The 16,427-nt window shown below is 32.4% G+C and overlaps 1 protein-coding gene across 1 annotated transcript; it reads left to right on the top strand.

Annotated features, from left to right (window-relative positions):
• Nucleotides 1–2,504: 2,504 nt before the first annotated feature.
• On the top strand, nt 2,505–7,857 carry LOC111799242 (casein kinase II subunit alpha-2-like). The gene is made up of 10 exons (XM_023682707.1): nt 2,505–2,811; nt 3,640–3,769; nt 4,795–4,989; nt 5,607–5,764; nt 5,850–5,940; nt 6,062–6,127; nt 6,227–6,309; nt 6,825–6,888; nt 6,986–7,054; nt 7,569–7,857. Exons 1-10 carry the CDS (start codon nt 2,726–2,728, stop codon nt 7,626–7,628), a joined length of 1,002 nt encoding a protein of 333 aa, XP_023538475.1. The 5' UTR covers nt 2,505–2,725; the 3' UTR covers nt 7,629–7,857.
• The last annotated feature ends 8,570 nt before the right edge of the window (nt 7,858–16,427 follow it).

Here is a 16,427-nt window from a genome sequence, read left to right as displayed (position 1 = left end):
AAAAAAAAAAAAAAACCTCTATAAAAATTTAAAATTTTAAAAAATAACATTAATACCCTTATTTTTAGAAAAAAAAAAAGTTTTATAGAAATATTATTATTAATGTTATCATTATTATTTATAATTTTTTTTAATGTTATTTTGTAAAATTGATATTTTTTTACCCGTGGTGGTACTAACGATAAAATCCATAAAGGACTTAGTGATGCAGATTTAAGGGTCTCATTACAGTCGCACTTTTTCATGATCATCTAAAAAACGAAGAACAGTAAGAATGAGTACAACTTTTTTTTTATAAGCAATGTTGTCTTTCATTCAATGTCCATTATACTAAGTGTTTGTATCATAGGCTATTCAAAGACGGTATACAGGCACACCGACTCCACTGAGCTAATTGAGGGTTTTAGGGTTTGCTAATCCTACGGCCCTCATCAGCCTAGTCCTATCAGGCTCATTCAATCCACTGAACCTTGTCGTTTCTCTTAATAGTACTTGATAGACTCACCACTAAGCGCAACCAAATCTCTCTCAGTAATATCTTATATTATCCACAAATTGTAGGTGGGTGACCCCACAAATCTCTATAATAGGTAGACCTATGTCAATTGAGTAGAGTTCACGATTAGGGGTTGTGCCTTAACTGTCCACATGTAGACTAATCAACTATGATAACTTAATGACACCAACCGTGGCTCATTGTCTAAGGCATAGTAACTTATATGACTGAGTCCTTTATCATACTCGTAAACCATTAGTTTACATGGTAAGTAAATCATCATACATACCTATGCATATAGATAGGTTCAATCTCTCTTACACGATATCTAACATCCCACGTCATATATTTCTATGAACTATCAGACACGTAAATCATGGTAAAACGTAATCATACTAGCCATGGTTCCAATAAATTAGTCAAGTCAATTAGAGTCTTATTTAGGAGTGCAGAAGCTCATAAATCGTCCATAGGTACTAAAACATTCAAATTTGAGTCAAAAGTAGGAAAAGAGTAAAAATGGATCGAACATTGGAATTAAGAGGACTAGTATATGTTAGAAATAGTGAAGGATCATAAGTAGGGTTGCCCGTTGACCGAGCTCCACTGACCATAGCCAATGTCTTCTACCCTAAGCATCTACCCTAAACCCTAAACCGACGCATGTTCACGCGCTTTGTTCAACTAATTCCTTTTTCGATTTGATTTGAACCATTTCAATAAACTTATAGATCTATACCTAAAGAACATAACGTGACAAGTTTTGTGAATTTTCATCCATCGCTTAGAAATATCACTATCGGAAAACCTCTAATTCAAGTTCTTACATAGAACTCCGACTGCTATAATTTCTTCTTCGTTCTCATGTGTTTAGCCCACGACTCCACTTGGTTTCTTCTCCAAAGTTATAACCTATAATCCTACAAAAACATCAGAGCCAAAATTGTGGCTTAAAGCTAAAAAAACGATACAGAATTTCACAGATTAAGTTCTTAGTTTTTTAGTTCAATTGGTATCATTGAAACTCGAATAAGAACTCCTTGCATAGTTGCACAGTCACTTTCAACATTCTAGTTATTCTACATAATCTTCTTCTCAGTTTTATGAAGTTAAAGATTGGTGAGTGTAGAAGATGAATTTCTCTTTGAAAGCACAAGAACTTACTAAAAAAAACTCGAGTATTTGACAGCACGTTTGAGGGCTCTACTTTACAAATTGTCTCGAGGGAAACTTTAGTCTAGCCTAAATGAGCAGAAGTCCTCAACAAACGAGCTCGAATTGGCGCCAAAATCCATGAATTTGTCTCACAATGGACTCCAAATTGCAAAATCAAAGGATCTTGCTCAAAACTAATCCAAACATGTGTCTAATGGGCAATAGATAGAAAAAAAATCGAACGAAAACGTGGCCGAATTTGCTCCAATCCTTTTACCTGACTCTTTTATCACATAGTCACTGATAACCCTATTTTTCCAATCTCTGATCCCATTCGAACGAATATCATCTAAAATTTCACCATGAGAGTTTACGTCTCTAACACGACCTCTTGATAAAATGAGGTAAATGGTCGATACTATTGGAAAGATTATTTTTTGGCTAATGGGTATTGTAATAGGTATTCCTATAATCAATTAAATAGGTCTTTTGACACGGGAAAAATCAACCTTTGCTCCATCAAAATATTTTTTACTCTCATGACTTTGCTCAGGGCTTCCCCACTTCCCCGAGTATTCTTTGATTATAAGCTCATGATCATTCCCTAAATTAGCCAATGTGGGACTTTTATCATCCAACACTAACTACTATGATGGAACAAGGACTAGACCGAGAACCATACAAATAGACATATAGAGGTCTCGATTACATGGTTGGGATATCGACATAGAGCTATTGTCATAAGATGGTTATCAAACGGGCCTAATTTGTTTCGTAGTTGTTTTTGAAGTTGTAAAAGAAATTTAAATTTACACCATTGGGCTATCTAAAAACTGAAAACTCACAACCTAACCTAACCTAACAAAAAAGTGAGAGAGATTGTGGAGAAAAGGGGCAAAAAGGAAGAATGAAAGTCATGGGTTTTGTTTAGTGGTTTCGTTTGTTTCTTGTCAATTCCTTAATCCGGGGAAGGGGCGGCTGGTTGCTACCACTCTCCCTCAGATTTCTTCATCCCCGCCACCGCACTGTTCCTCTCTACGATCACTTCCCGATCAACCTTCCACTCTTTTCATCATGTCCAGGTCCCGAGTTTACGCCGACGTTAATGTTCATCGCCCCAGAGAATACTGGGATTACGAGTCTCTCGCCGTCCAATGGAGGTGAGTCCTCTAAATTACTCTTTTCTTACTTCTCTTATTTCAATCCTTGTTCTGTTCTTGCCTTCGTTTTCCCTCTGCCATCCGATCTAGGGTTTCATTTGCTAGTTCGGATCGTTTAATTTAGCTTCTTGCGTAGTTTGTTTATTTACGGGGAGTTTCTTGCGGATCGTTGTCTGGCGTTCGACCCGTGCGTCATTGATGTTGTTTTTGGCTGTCGAAGGGGTTGGCTGTGAGTTAGATTGAAGAATGTAGGGGGATTTTATTTATTTATTTTCCATTTTAAAGAAAGAAATGAATATTCAAAAGTTGGGAAGGTTAGGGATCAATCCCTACCTTGGGTTGAAGAGATTATGAGAAACCATTATAACTTGATCTGTTATTACCTCATCTCTTGGAGTCGACAGTAGCCCGAGGAAGAGACTTTGTATATATTCTACTGTTCAGGTACTGGGCGTTTCATCCTCTTGAGCATAAATGGCCTCTTTGGAAAATGTGGAACCAAGACGTGATGCGAGTCTGTGGAAATTTGGCATGAGTGCATCTTTATGTTGTGGATGCAGTCAGTAATCTGTAGTTTTTTTCATGAAATAGCAGAGGTTCAAGTGCTTCGTGTAGTTTCTGCCAACTCACGGAAAGGGAAGAGAGAACTCTAGTTTTTAGTTTAGAGTAGTTTCTCTCTGTAATTATGAATGATACTGATAATGGGTATGGGAAGAGATGATCTCAAAATGCTTGATCATTTTTCCTTTTATGAATTATCTTTTAATTTATTGTTTTCATGTGTTTTCATTATAAGACATTGCTGCTAATAGAACTCTTTTAAAACAGTGGTCAGGATGATTATGAGGTTGTCCGGAAAGTTGGAAGAGGAAAGTATAGTGAGGTATTTGAAGGTATAAATATCACCAACAATGAAAAGTGCATTATCAAGATTCTTAAGCCTGTCAAGAAGAAGAAGGTGAGCATTGTCGTTTATTCGTAATCTATGATGTTTTTGGATAGACACTATGTATGCTTGATGCATAAAGTGTTCTTTTTGTATGATATTTGTTCAATTCTTCCCAATTTGTCATCTTCCTGCTAGTTTTCTTTAAGACCAGTACATGTTGGAGGTGTTATGTATCCTGAAGAAATTAAGCATACATAGTGTTGTATGCTGGGGTGTGTCAGTTTCTCATTCATGTGGAGCTTCTTGACCCCTAAACATATCAAGTTGTAAGACTTTTCACTCCATACTATCAATTTCATCAAATTAAACCCTAAACATAGACAACTGTTTCAATTTTTATCCAATATTCAATTTCACTAGTTAACCCACTAATTTTAACAAAACGCAATTTAAAAATACGTATAAACTTAGTAATTTCAAGAGAATCAAGTTTTGCACAAAATTAAATTTGATCCAATGCAAAAATTTACCATTGACTAACCTTTCCAAAATACACACATTTCAATAAAAATATAGCTCTCATGTTATTATTAGTTTTGTTTTTAAATCTTATCAGTTTTGTACCATACTATATTTTAGAATTCATTGAATGCATATGAGAATACTTTTTAATAATCTTTAAAAAAAATTAAACAGAGGGTTAAATTGCAACATTTTTTTTTCCCCATAAGTTTAGGGTTAGGATTGCAACCCGTACCTAAGTTTGGGGTGCTATTTGATGAAATTAAATGTAGGAGTATTAATTGATACAACATGGCAAGTTTAGGGGAAAATTGATTTTTCCGTATATGTACATCCTTGTTATATTTAGATCTATCTTGGCAATTTTTTTTTTTATAGGATTTCTTCTTCATGACTATACATCAGTCTTTTCATAGATCAAAATCCAATTCTGCATCTTTCATGTGTGCCATACATGAATGGCATGTATGCATACACTAAAGTAATTTATTTTTACTGCAGTACTGCTGTCAACCAGTTTTCCTTTAATTTGATGTCACTTGCTCTAATATGGTTATCATGTGTTAATACAGATAAAGAGGGAGATAAAAATATTACAGAATCTTTGTGGTGGCCCAAATGTTGTGAAACTGCTGGATATTGTCCGAGATCAGCACTCAAAAACTCCTAGCTTAATCTTTGAATATGTGAACAGTACAGATTTCAAAATTTTGTACCCTACGCTGACCGATTATGACATTCGCTACTATATATATGAGCTTTTGAAGGTATTTTCATATGTCTTACCACTTCTTGATATGCTTGTCTAAATTCCCCTTCTTTTCTTCTTTCCTCTTAGAATTTGTGAGCTTGAAATGCTAACAGAAAAAGAAAAGTAGCATAGTTATTTTTTAGAAAAGCATACAATGATAAATGATATCCATTTAAGCTATTATTCCTTAAATTATTCTGCTTGCGAAGTCATATCATAATGCATTATAGTTTAGATTTTCTATTCTTCCTATGACAATGTGCCCTGAGCTTTGAGTATAATACTTCTTCATGTTCTTCTCTATTTCTCTCTCTCTTCTTTTTCCCCCCGCTGTTTCCAATTTTCAAGCGTACTTTAGCCAGTGGCATGGCCAAAAATATGCATACTTATACATGAGCAAATGGGTATGTTTGTAGTTTTTTTTTTTTTTTTTTAAAAAAAAAGAACGATCAAAGTATGTGGTCCTAAAATGTTCATAATGGGATTGTTACTAAAACAGATAAGCTTCAGTCCTGCCTTATGTTGTGAATTTTCCATATGCATTCAAATTCCTTCATGTCTTGGCTGTGAAGGTTGTAGTATTTGTGTTTTAATGTCTTTATCTTGCTTCTGATTTGAGCATTCTAAGTGCAGGCATTGGATTACTGCCATTCTCAAGGCATAATGCATAGAGATGTAAAGCCTCACAATGTTATGATTGACCATGAACTGCGAAAACTTCGTTTGATTGATTGGGGTCTTGCTGAATTCTACCATCCTGGAAAAGAGTACAATGTTCGAGTAGCATCTAGGTAAGTGAACTCTTTTTTGATTTACTGACTATCACTTAATTCGTTTTGAAGTTAAATTGATAGATTTTGCTGATATTATTGTCAGGTATTTCAAAGGACCGGAACTTCTTGTAGATTTACAAGACTATGACTATTCGTTGGATATGTGGAGCCTGGGTTGTATGTTTGCTGGAATGGTGAGGATTGGGACTACAAAAGCCTTACTAAAGTCTGGTCTCTTTTTCATGGTCATGCAAATGGTGTAAAAAATGGCTTTGACGAAATGAGCTTGCTCAAGGCCCTTTTCTTTTCTTGCAGATTTTTCGGAAGGAACCATTCTTCTATGGTCACGACAATCATGACCAGCTTGTCAAAATTGCCAAGGTACTTGTTCATCTTTTTTTCCATATTGGTTGGTTATTTTAACTTTCATTGCCACCTTTGCCTCCACTTTATTTATGATGAATAACGAATATTACTCAGGTTTTGGGGACAGATGAGTTGAATGCGTATCTGAACAAATATCAACTGATTCTTGATCCACAACTTGAAGCCCTTGTTGGAAGGTCTCTCTCTCTCTCTCTCTCTCTCTCTCTCTCTCTCTCATGGACTTATTGCTTCAAAGCAACTCTAGTATTCAAGATCAAATGTCTATGACAAATCGAAAAGTTGAATTTTATAGTTAAATTAATGCAGCATGATTAATTTTTTTATTTGTGTTATTGAAGAGGATTCATCGGTTATTGGAAATGATCGAGTTTTTGCTGTTTCTTTAATTATAATTATTAGTTGTATGAAACCAACCTGTTGTAAATTCTGCTATTTCTAAACCGACCCAATCAACTTCAATTTATGTCATATTTCAACATCTTCATGGCTCCATAACTCTGTACTTGCATAAATTAGAGGAAACATAGCCCTAGCATAGTTGCAGAAATTGTGAAAATGATTTTCAAAGAATGTATGTTTTCATCACGATATGAACAATCTGTTCCCAAGACTAGGCATGAATATGCTTTTCGATCATTTATCTGCTATCCTTGGTTGTATAAAACTTGTCTTCCCATGGTTTATAATGCAGGCATAGCCGCAAGCCATGGTCAAGATTTATCAATGGTGATAACCAGCATCTTGTATCCCCTGAGGTCAGTTATGTTCTTGAGTCAATGGACTACTACAATAAGTTTCTTATTTATATTTACGTTGTGACTATTCATTTATGGTTGTCTTCTCTACGCATAGGCCATTGATTTTCTGGATAAGCTTCTTCGATACGACCATCAAGATAGGCTCACTGCAAGAGAAGCAATGGTACTTATCAACATCTCTTCTATTTGAGTTAAGCTGTGTGTTCTCATTTATCACGTTGTTCCGGTTAATAGTTTCTTCATCAATTTCTTTTCTGTTTGGTTTAGGGTGCATCTTTGTCCCCCTGGTTAATTTTCCGACCCTAGAAATACAGCCTGCCACCATCTCTGACATTCAATTACTATTACCACCTCTAGAGTTCAATATTTTTTGCGTTTCGTAAAAAAAGAATTACAGAAATTTGAACTTGTCTAATCTACCATAAAAGTCAGTGCCTCGTTCAAAAGGTAGGTTCATCAGCTTGGACTTAGTGTAACTTGATTTGTTTGGGTTTTATGAAGCCATGTAATTGGCGAGTTTGTATCAAGCAACCTGTAATACATAACATATACTTAGTTGCAAACCACTGGTTACACAAATAGAACTCATCAGTCAAATGTTCTAACTCTTAGTATGGCAAAGTTTTTGTACAGGTCTGACAGAGATTTCCTAATTTCTGAAAATTGATTGTTTGCAGGCTCATCCATACTTCTTCCAGGTGAGAACTGCGGAGAACAGCAGGCTGCGAACGCAATAACCCGATGTGTAGAGGTTAAATTTTAATAGCACTTTGCTCATTGTGGCGTTAGTTGTAAGCCTAGGCTCTCTTTTCCCACCCACCTAGGCGGTTGGTTAGCTCATACAGTTGCTTGGCTCTTCTGTGTTCTGTAATATTGAGACATTCTCCTACTACTCACTCCGATGTATATTTTCCCTCCTTTTATGAGGTCTTACTATGGAAATTATAACTTTGGTTTGGCTTGGAATTGCTTTAGGCCGTGTTAATAGCCTTATATCTTGTTTGATAGCTATTTGAGACTACAAGAAATTGAAAAATAAAAATTTAAAAACAGAAAACAAAAATGAAATCATCATCCAATAATTGGTATAGAGTTCCACCAAATTGGATCATGTGTTTGAGTGTCACAGTTGCTTTCTTTTGTGATTGGTAATACAATTGTGTATCATTGATTATTTCTCTCGAATACGTTAGCTAACTAAAATTTGGATTGCACGTGACTATTTTTGATAGCATATGATTCAAGTAAGAAGATTTGACAACTAGTTGTATCCCACTTTAATAGATTTTGAGACAAATCGTTTTTGGCATACGATGAGTAGAATAGATGTGTAGGCTTAGTCTTATCTATGAACAAGTATGATTGTGACACTAAGCCCTCACCAATTATGTTGATAGAACAAGTATGATTGTGACACTAAGCCCTCACCAATTCTGTTGATAGTTGGTAATAGTTGGTAACGTATTAAATCTCACTTATATGCACTTTAATTGATTTAATTATTCATATTTATTAATGTTTAATCAATAACTTTATCAAATAGAACATGCAACAATATTATATTATAATAAAAAAAATTATATAGTAAAAATTTCGAACATTATGTATGATAGAGTTTGATGCTAATATAAAACAATAGAAAATAAACAACGTGAACATTTAAATAAAACAAAGAAAAGAATAAAACAATGTTCTGATCTAACCTAAGGGCTATAAACTACATGAATACATCTATCCTAACATTGGTTTCATGACTTTCATCGCGCCACCACCGGCATCCGTACACAGGTTCCTTACTTTTACCTGAAATGTAAAAGTAGCACATAACTTGAGTATTTTAAGAAATATTCAGTAAGTAACCCCATTATTGAAGTAAGTGAATGTAAACACATGCGACATGGTGTGACCTATCCTTTGTACATATAATACATGACCTTAGGTAGCTTTCCAGTCTAGGCAAAGTTAGATATATAATACTTCTTTACACACGGCCTATGTGTGCGAGTATAGGCCCACTAGGCAGGCTCGCACACCCCCTGGAATTGGCACATTGGGCTAGCACTCGCTAACCGGCTCTGTGCCGAACACCACAGAGGGAAAATGCCCATATCATAAATCATAAGTCATAATGTATGCATTCATTCTCATCATAGTGGAAAAGTATGGTGATGCATGTGTCACACAAATATGTCTGAGGTCCCCCTAGCTTATAATCATGACATAATGTATGATGAAAGACAAATCTCAATTTATCTATAGAATGAATTATGCTTACATAATTTCCATACATTCTATAATACATTGCATTACTTCCCTGACATAGTTTAAGGAGGTTTATGCATCATAAATTAACAATTTCATAAAAAATTTATACAAACATGACATAATCACAAAATAACATAACTTGATTACATAGCATAACGTGACATTACATAGCATAACATAGCCTATCATGTCATGGCATAACATCACAATAATTTACTTTTTGCAAAAATAATAATAATAATAATAATAATAATAAAAAATAAGTATTTTCACATTTTAATTGCAATTTATAAGTTTAGGCTTTAAAACTCGAATAATTACGAAATCGTCCTGTGAAAAGACTTTTTTGTCCTTTTATTCCCTTTTTCTTGGGGACTAGATAAATATATTTTTTTATATTTATTTTAACTAAGAATTTGTTTCTTGCAAGAAAAAAATGNGGTTGCTACCCTCGCTCGTCTCTCTATTTCTTTATGCTTTGCTCAAACTTTTTTGGCTTGGAATTGCTTTAGGCCGTGTTAATAGCCTTATATCTTGTTTGATAGCTATTTGAGGCTACAAGAAATTGAAAAATAAAAATTTAAAAACAGAAAACAAAAATGAAATCATCATCCAATAATTGGTATAGAGTTCCACCAAATTGGATCATGTGTTTGAGTGTCACAGTTGCTTTCTTTTGTGATTGGTAATACAATTGTGTATCATTGATTATTTCTCTCGAATACGTTAGCTAACTAAAATTTGGATTGCAGGTGACGATTTATGGTAGTTAAACCTCCACTTTTACCATTGAAAAATGATTTTAGACAACTAGACTAAAAGTAACGTTATAAGGTAGCAAGCAATAAGGAGATTTTAGACAACTAGACTACAAGTAACGTTATAAGGTAGCAAGCAATAAGGAACACCAACCACGTTGATAGCATATGATTCAAGTAAGAAGATTTGACAACTAGTTGTATCTCACTTTTAAGTTGTATCCCACTTTAATGAATAGGCGTGTAGGCATAGTAAAAAGATTTGACAACTAGTTGTATCTCACTTTTAAGTTGTATCCCACTTTAATGAATAGGCGTGTAGGCATAGTAAAAACTAGCTAGTAAGGTAAAATGATTTGACAACTAGTTGTATCTCACTTTAAGTTGTATCCCACTTTAAGTTGTATCCCACTTTAATGAATAGGCGTGTAGGCATAGTAAAAACTAGCTAGTAAGGTAAAATGATTTAGAATAGGCCTGTAGGCATAGTCTGTTCTATGAACAAGTACGATTGTGACACTAAGCCCTTACCAATTATGTTGATAATTGGTAATAGTTGGTAACATATTAAATCTCACTTATATGCACTTTAATTGATTTAATTATTCATATTTATTAATGTTTAATCAATAACTTTATCAAATAGAACCTGCAGCAATATTATATTATAATAAAAAAGATTATATAGTAAAAATTTCGAACGTTATGATAGAGGTTGATGCTAATATAAAACAATAGAAAATAAACAACGTCAACATTTAAATAAAACAAAGAAAATAATAAAACAATGTCCTGGTCTAACCTAAGGGCTACAAACTACATGAAACATCTACCTTAAAACTGGTTTCATGACTTTCATCGCGCCGCCGCCGGCATCCGTACATAGGTTCCTTATTTTTACCTGAAATGTAAGAGTAGCATATGACTTGAGTATTTTAAGAAATATTCAATAAATAACCCCATTATTGAAGTAAGCGAATGTAAACACATGCGACATGGTGTGACCTATCCTTTGTACATATAATACATGACCCTAGGTAGCTTTCCAGTTTAGGCAAGGTTAGATGTATAATACTTCTTTACACACGGCCTATGTGTGCGAGTATAGGTCCACTAGGCAGGCTCGCACACCCCCTGGGCTTGGCACATTGGGCTAGCACTCGCTAACAGGCTCTATGCCGAACACCACAGAGGGAAAATGCCCATATCATAAATTATGTCATAATGTATGCATTCATACTCATCATAGTGGAAAAGTAGAGCCGAACACCACAGAGGGAAAATGCCCATATCATAAATTATGTCATAATGTATGCATTCATACTCATCATAGTGGAAAAGTATTGTGATGCATGTGTCACACAAATATGCATGAGGTCCCCCTAGCTTATAATCATGACATAATGTATGATGAAAGACAAATCTCAATTTATCTATAGAATGAATGATGCTTACATAATTTCCGTACATTCTATAATACATTGCATTACTTTCATGACATAGTTTAAGGAGGTTTATGCATCATAAATTAACAATTTCATAACAACTTTATACAAATATGACATAATCACAAAATAACATAACTTTATTATATAGCATAACGTGACATTACATAGCATAACATAGCCTATCATGTCATGACATAACATCACAATAATTTACTTTTTTGCAAAAAAAACACAATAAATAAATAAATAAATAAATAATAAATATTTTCACATTTTAATCACAATTTATAAGTTTAGGCTTTAAAATTATTCATCGAATAATTACGAAATCGTCCTGTGAAAAGACTTTTTTGTCCTTTTATTCCCTTTTTCTTGGGGACTATATAAATAATTTTTTTATTTATTTATTTTAACTAAGAATTTGTTTCTTGCAAGAAAAAAATGTCCACAAATAGTCGAAAGTCACTTCACGAATAACGAGACCTTATCTGTTCATCCAATCTTTTATAAAATAATATCCTAAACATTAATATTAAATAAAAAAAAATATAATGAAAATTAGACGTGACATCGTTCTCGACATCATTTACATCATGACTGCATTATCTACTGTCTTAAATTACTGCCGATGTTTTATCTTCACTCATATGGTTTCTAAAAAAATTTATGAAGGGTTGAGTTTCGAATTTACGATCTTGAAAAGAAATTATAAACCGTTTGATTAGTTGACTGTATTCGAATCATTAAATTATTGCTCGATAAAATATCGTATTCAATCATGACATCACGTTTTTAGTTGATTAATTAGTATATCGATTAATGAACAAAACTTGAGAGATTATATCGCTCTATGATTGAGGAGGTGTTGGGTCTAAGTTAAGGGCATTAAACGTGGATTGGATGTCATATGTCAATTCAAAATGGATGTTAATGCAAATAATCCAACTTTATAAAGCTTTGTTATTGAATTATTTCAGTTACGATTGCGACATTTCAGCAACTCTTTAAGCTCTTTAAACTCTCTCGTAAATTTCATTATTAAAAAAAAAAATAATTAAAAATTCTTATGATTGAGCCACTGAAAAGGAAGATGCACGTTATTAATATGGGTAGTGATTTTCATAGCAAATGTTTATACAAATAAGGGTCGAAAGGGACGGTCTATTTATCAAATATAAATGCTATACCAAAATAATAATAATAATAATTTAAATTTTTCATCAACATTAAATTAATAAAAATAATTATTCGATTTATGTTCTAAACCGAAAATTTTGAAATTAAAAAGTCAAGGGAGAGCATGGGTTTGATCCCACTGATAGAAACGACCTTTCACGTTGATACAATATTGTCCACTTTGAACATAAATTATCATAAAAAAGTATTCGGTTCTTTTTAACTTTCCAAAAAGATAACGTCCCGAGCGGAGGTCTACGCGTTTTTCTCATAAAAGGTTTAATTTAATATTAAAAACTTTTTATTTGATTTTTTTCATTAAAATATTTAAATAAAAACAAAATTTTCCAAAAGTTATTGATATTTAATTATTCACTGCAACTTTGAAGACCACGCCAACCCATTTTTTCTAGTAAANGACCCTTATCTGTTCATCCATCTTTTATAAAATAATATCCTAAACATTAATATTAAATAAAAAAAATATAATAAAAATTAGATGTGACAACGTTCTCGACATCATTTACATCATGACTGCATTATCTACTGTCTTAAATTGCTTCCAAGAGTGAAAAACAGTCACAAACCAACACAGACCTTTTCCGGATGTTTTCTCTTCACTCATATGGTTTCTAAAAAAATTTATAAAGGGTTGAGTTTCGAATTTACGATCTTGAAAAGAAATTATAAACCGTTTGATTAGTTGACTGTATCCGAATCATTAAATTATTGCTTGATAAAATATCGTATTCAATCGTGACGTCACATTTTTAGTTGATTAATTAGTATATCGATTAATGAACAAAACTTGAGAGATTATATCGCTCTATGATTGAGGAAGTGTTGGGTCTAAGTTAAGGGCATTAAACGTGGATTGGATGTCATATGTCAATTCAAAATGGNCCACTTTAATAGATTTTGAGACAAATCGTTTTTGGCATACGATGAGTAGAATAGATGTGTAGGCTTAGTCTTATCTATGAACAAGTATGATTGTGACACTAAGCCCTCACCAATTATGTTGATAGAACAAGTATGATTGTGACACTAAGCCCTCACCAATTCTGTTGATAGTTGGTAATAGTTGGTAACGTATTAAATCTCACTTATATGCACTTTAATTGATTTAATTATTCATATTTATTAATGTTTAATCAATAACTTTATCAAATAGAACATGCAACAATATTATATTATAATAAAAAAAATTATATAGTAAAAATTTCGAACATTATGTATGATAGAGTTTGATGCTAATATAAAACAATAGAAAATAAACAACGTGAACATTTAAATAAAACAAAGAAAAGAATAAAACAATGTTCTGATCTAACCTAAGGGCTATAAACTACATGAATACATCTATCCTAACATTGGTTTCATGACTTTCATCGCGCCACCACCGGCATCCGTACACAGGTTCCTTACTTTTACCTGAAATGTAAAAGTAGCACATAACTTGAGTATTTTAAGAAATATTCAGTAAGTAACCCCATTATTGAAGTAAGTGAATGTAAACACATGCGACATGGTGTGACCTATCCTTTGTACATATAATACATGACCTTAGGTAGCTTTCCAGTCTAGGCAAAGTTAGATATATAATACTTCTTTACACACGGCCTATGTGTGCGAGTATAGGCCCACTAGGCAGGCTCGCACACCCCCTGGAATTGGCACATTGGGCTAGCACTCGCTAACCGGCTCTGTGCCGAACACCACAGAGGGAAAATGCCCATATCATAAATCATAAGTCATAATGTATGCATTCATTCTCATCATAGTGGAAAAGTATGGTGATGCATGTGTCACACAAATATGTCTGAGGTCCCCCTAGCTTATAATCATGACATAATGTATGATGAAAGACAAATCTCAATTTATCTATAGAATGAATTATGCTTACATAATTTCCATACATTCTATAATACATTGCATTACTTCCCTGACATAGTTTAAGGAGGTTTATGCATCATAAATTAACAATTTCATAAAAAATTTATACAAACATGACATAATCACAAAATAACATAACTTGATTACATAGCATAACGTGACATTACATAGCATAACATAGCCTATCATGTCATGGCATAACATCACAATAATTTACTTTTTGCAAAAATAATAATAATAATAATAATAATAATAAAAAATAAGTATTTTCACATTTTAATTGCAATTTATAAGTTTAGGCTTTAAAACTCGAATAATTACGAAATCGTCCTGTGAAAAGACTTTTTTGTCCTTTTATTCCCTTTTTCTTGGGGACTAGATAAATATATTTTTTTATATTTATTTTAACTAAGAATTTGTTTCTTGCAAGAAAAAAATGTCCACAAATAGTCGAAAGTCACTTCGACCCTTATCTGTTCATCCATCTTTTATAAAATAATATCCTAAACATTAATATTAAATAAAAAAAATATAATAAAAATTAGATGTGACAACGTTCTCGACATCATTTACATCATGACTGCATTATCTACTGTCTTAAATTGCTTCCAAGAGTGAAAAACAGTCACAAACCAACACAGACCTTTTCCGGATGTTTTCTCTTCACTCATATGGTTTCTAAAAAAATTTATAAAGGGTTGAGTTTCGAATTTACGATCTTGAAAAGAAATTATAAACCGTTTGATTAGTTGACTGTATCCGAATCATTAAATTATTGCTTGATAAAATATCGTATTCAATCGTGACGTCACATTTTTAGTTGATTAATTAGTATATCGATTAATGAACAAAACTTGAGAGATTATATCGCTCTATGATTGAGGAAGTGTTGGGTCTAAGTTAAGGGCATTAAACGTGGATTGGATGTCATATGTCAATTCAAAATGGATGTTAATGCAAATAATCCAACTTTATAAAGCTTTGTTATTGAATTATTTCAGTTACGATTGCGACATTTCAGCAACTCTTTAAGCTCTTTAAACTCTCTCGTAAATTTCATTATTAAAAAAAAAAAATTAGAAATTCTTATGATTGAGCCACTGAAAAGGAAGATGCACGTTATTAATATGGGTAGTGATTTTCATAGCAAATGTTTATACAAATAAGGGTCGAAAGGGACGGTCTATTTATCAAATATAAACGCTATACCAAAATAATAATAATAATAATTTAAATTTTTCATCAACATTAAATTAATAAAAATAATTATTCGATTTATGTTCTAAACCGAAAATTTTGAAATTAAAAAGTCAAGGGAGAGCATGGGTTTGATCCCACTGATAGAAACGACCTTTCACGTTGATACAATATTGTCCACTTTGAACATAAATTATCATAAAAAAGTATTCGGTTCTTTTTAACTTTCCAAAAAGATAACGTCCCGAGCGGAGGTCTACGCGTTTTTCTCATAAAAGGTTTAATTTAATATTAAAAACTTTTTATTTGATTTTTTTCATTAAAATATTTAAATAAAAACAAAATTTTCCAAAAGTTATTGATATTTAATTATTCACTGCAACTTTGAAGACCACGCCAACCCATTTTTTCTAGTAAAAATTAATTCAATTTTTAACTTTTATAAAATTAGTAATTATGCCAACAATTACATTTCAATTTAAAAAATTAATTTAGATGGAGTAATTTTATAATTATAATAATTAAATTCTTAAATTTTATTAATTTAAAAGTATTCATGTATCATTTAATTACATTTTTTTGGAATTTAATCGATAAAATTATAAATTTTCACACGTGTAAATTAATATACTTATGAAATTTTAAATTTTAAATTGATACAGTTATTAGTTTATTTTTTTTATTTAACAATTTTAGGTGAAATTAAAAAAAAAAAGNTATGCTTACATAATTTCCATACATTCTATAATACATTGCATTACTTCCCTGACATAGTTTAAGGAGGTTTATGCATCAT

The sequence above is a fragment of the Cucurbita pepo genome, chromosome LG07, assembly GCF_002806865.2.
Source record: "Cucurbita pepo subsp. pepo cultivar mu-cu-16 chromosome LG07, ASM280686v2, whole genome shotgun sequence".
Taxonomy (NCBI): domain Eukaryota; kingdom Viridiplantae; phylum Streptophyta; class Magnoliopsida; order Cucurbitales; family Cucurbitaceae; genus Cucurbita; species Cucurbita pepo.
Note: the sequence above shows the minus strand (reverse complement) of the source record. Positions and strands in the feature narration are given on the sequence as shown.